The sequence below is a fragment of the Nestor notabilis genome, unplaced genomic scaffold (assembly GCF_000696875.1).
Source record: "Nestor notabilis isolate BGI_N333 unplaced genomic scaffold, ASM69687v1 scaffold28536, whole genome shotgun sequence".
Taxonomy (NCBI): Eukaryota; Metazoa; Chordata; class Aves; order Psittaciformes; family Psittacidae; genus Nestor; species Nestor notabilis.
Genome location: NW_009932052.1, coordinates 1 through 2,334, shown reverse-complemented (window position 1 = coordinate 2,334; position 2,334 = coordinate 1). Strand labels below are relative to the sequence as shown.

Here is a 2,334-nt window from a genome sequence, read left to right as displayed (position 1 = left end):
CACCATGTGCAGGGCTGGTGTCCCCAACATCAGGACATGGAGCTGCTGGAGCGAACCCAGAGGAGGCCACGAGGATGCTCAGGGGCTGAAGCAGCTCCTGTGTGGAGACAGGCTGAGAACATTGGGGCTGTTCAGCCTGGAGAAGAGAAGCTGAGTGGAGACCTCAGAGTCTTCATGACTCCGAAGGGGGCCTACAAAGATGCTGGAAAGGGACCTTCATCAAGGTCTGTAGTGGTAGGACAAGGGGTGAAGGGTTCAAACTGAAATAGCAGAAGTTCAGGTTAGATCTAAGGCAGAAGCTCTTCCCTGTGAGGGTGCTGAGGCGCTGGCACAGGGTGCCCAGAGAAGCTGTGGCTGCCCCATCCCTGGCAGTGTTCAAGGCCAGGTTGGACACAGGGGCTTGGAGCAACCTGCTCTAGTGGAAGGTGTCCCTGCCCGTGGCAGGGGGTTGGAACTGGTGACCTTTAAAGGTCCAACCCAGACCATTTCAGAGCTCTCTGAAGAGCTCAGGTGCATGTTGCACACCCACCTCAGGCTCCTCCACAGAAGGTGCCAGGACAGAAAGCTGGAGCTGACCCTCCCCAGGCCCAGCGCTCACCCAGACACCTCTCCCTCATTCAGACCAAAGCCCAGCTCCAAACAGACCCCATCGTGCAACGCAGTGAGGTAACGCAGCTCCGGGTGGAGGCAGCAGCATGCAGTCCCCAGCACAGGCAGAGAGTGCTGCTGCAGGTGCTGCTCTTGGGGCACCCATGGGGTGCTGGAGTCTGCTCCCAACCCAACCGCTCTCAAACATGAAGCACTAGGATTGTCCTAGAGCTGAGCACCCTTGACCTGGGAACTACCCCAAACCAGGAACCTGAACAGAGCTGGGCACCCCCAAACCAGATTCCACCAAGATCACGCACACACGCAGAGCTCCCCTCAATTGCACTGCTTTAACTGGGAGCACTGGCATTCTCCATCCCAAGACCAGCAATCCCCTATGTTGACACTGACCCACAGGGCACTCAGGGTGGGGGGCACCATCCCACCATGCCCAAGGGGGGTGCTGCAGCCCAAGAAGGGGGGGTCCCTTTCCTATTTGCATCACTGAGGCCCCCAGGGAGCACAGCTGCCTTCATCTGTTCACTCCAGACCCTACCGAGGACCACACTGTGGGGGTCTTCATGCCTCCCCCAGCATTCCTTCTTCCAGCAGCCCCAGACCCCCCACACCAAGGAGGAGAGAAAGGCACCACTGTGGTTTAACTCGTTTTATTTAGACTCAGAAAGGTAACTGCAACTCAGCTGGACCGTGAACACGTGGGGCTGAGACCCAGTAGAAACGCAGCAGAAGTCAGGAGCGGGGTGGGACAAGGTGAGCTGCAGCAGGGAACAGCATCCAGGCTGCCGAAGGAATGGTCACTTGTTAAGAGGAAGGTTTACGACAGCTGCCCGCAGTCAGTAATGGTGATCTTCTTGTTTGTTTTGCCATCTTTGGAGCCACAGCGCTCCATGGCCTCCACCACATTCATCCCCTCCTTGACGCAGCCAAAGACAACATGTTTGCCATCCAACCTGCAGAAAAAACACAGGTCACAGCTGGCACCTGCAGGCTCCATACAGGGACCTCGGCACCAGGCCTCACGTGTCATCTCCATGCCCAGGTGGGTGCTGGGGACTCCCTGACTCACCATTCAGTCTTGGCAGTGCAGATGAAGAACTGGGACCCATTTGTGTTGGGGCCAGCATTGGCCATGGACAGGATACCAGGGCCTGTGTGCTTCAGGATGAAGTTCTCATCGGAGAACTTCTCCCCATAGATGGATTTGCCACCAGTGCCATTGTGGCGCGTGAAGTCACCACCCTGCAAAGAGGCAACGTTTGAGGTCACAGCTGCAGAAGACTCTCAAACCAAGCTGAAGCCCTGCAGAGGCTGCAGGCAGGAAGCAGAGCTGCCCTCCCACCCCAAACCTGCCAACTCCCAACTCTGAAACCCACGCAAGCGCCACAGCTCCTCACCCACCCATCTCCCTGCTGTGGTGGGAGCACCACGCACCTGGCACATGAACCCAGGAATGATTCTGTGGAAGCAGGAGCCCTTGTAGCCAAATCCCTTCTCGCCAGTGCTCAGGGCACGGAAGTTCTCTGCGAAGAAAGAGGAAAACCACCATGAGCTGCTCATTTTGTCCATAACGAGGAATAACATCAGGGTTTGGTGCAGCTGCAGCGTTGCCAATACCACTTCACCTACCTGCTGTCTTAGGGACCTTGTCTGCAAACAGCTGCAAAGAGAGGAGAGACTGTCAAAGTCAGGGTGGGGTAAAGACCAGCCACCTACCCCCACCCCGGG

General features: G+C 57.1%; 1 protein-coding gene across 1 annotated transcript; it reads right to left on the bottom strand.

Moving 5' to 3' along the window:
• Nucleotides 1–1,240: 1,240 nt before the first annotated feature.
• LOC104407029 (peptidyl-prolyl cis-trans isomerase A) lies at nucleotides 1,241–2,276 on the bottom strand. Its single transcript, XM_010016193.1, has 4 exons — nucleotides 2,236–2,276; nucleotides 2,041–2,129; nucleotides 1,676–1,848; nucleotides 1,241–1,559 (listed from the first exon to the last, which is right to left on the bottom strand). Exons 2-4 carry the CDS (start codon nucleotides 2,047–2,049, stop codon nucleotides 1,424–1,426), a joined length of 318 nt encoding a protein of 105 aa, XP_010014495.1. The 5' UTR covers nucleotides 2,050–2,129; nucleotides 2,236–2,276; the 3' UTR covers nucleotides 1,241–1,423.
• Between the last annotated feature and the right edge of the window lie 58 nt (nucleotides 2,277–2,334).

What these genes read in the sequence shown, in the direction of transcription:
- LOC104407029 (XM_010016193.1), bottom strand. An exon ending in TGCACTGCCAAGACTGAATG is followed by an intron (nt 1,560 to 1,675) that starts GTGAGTCAGGGA and finishes TTTTTTCTGCAG; the next exon opens with GTTGGATGGCAAACATGTTG.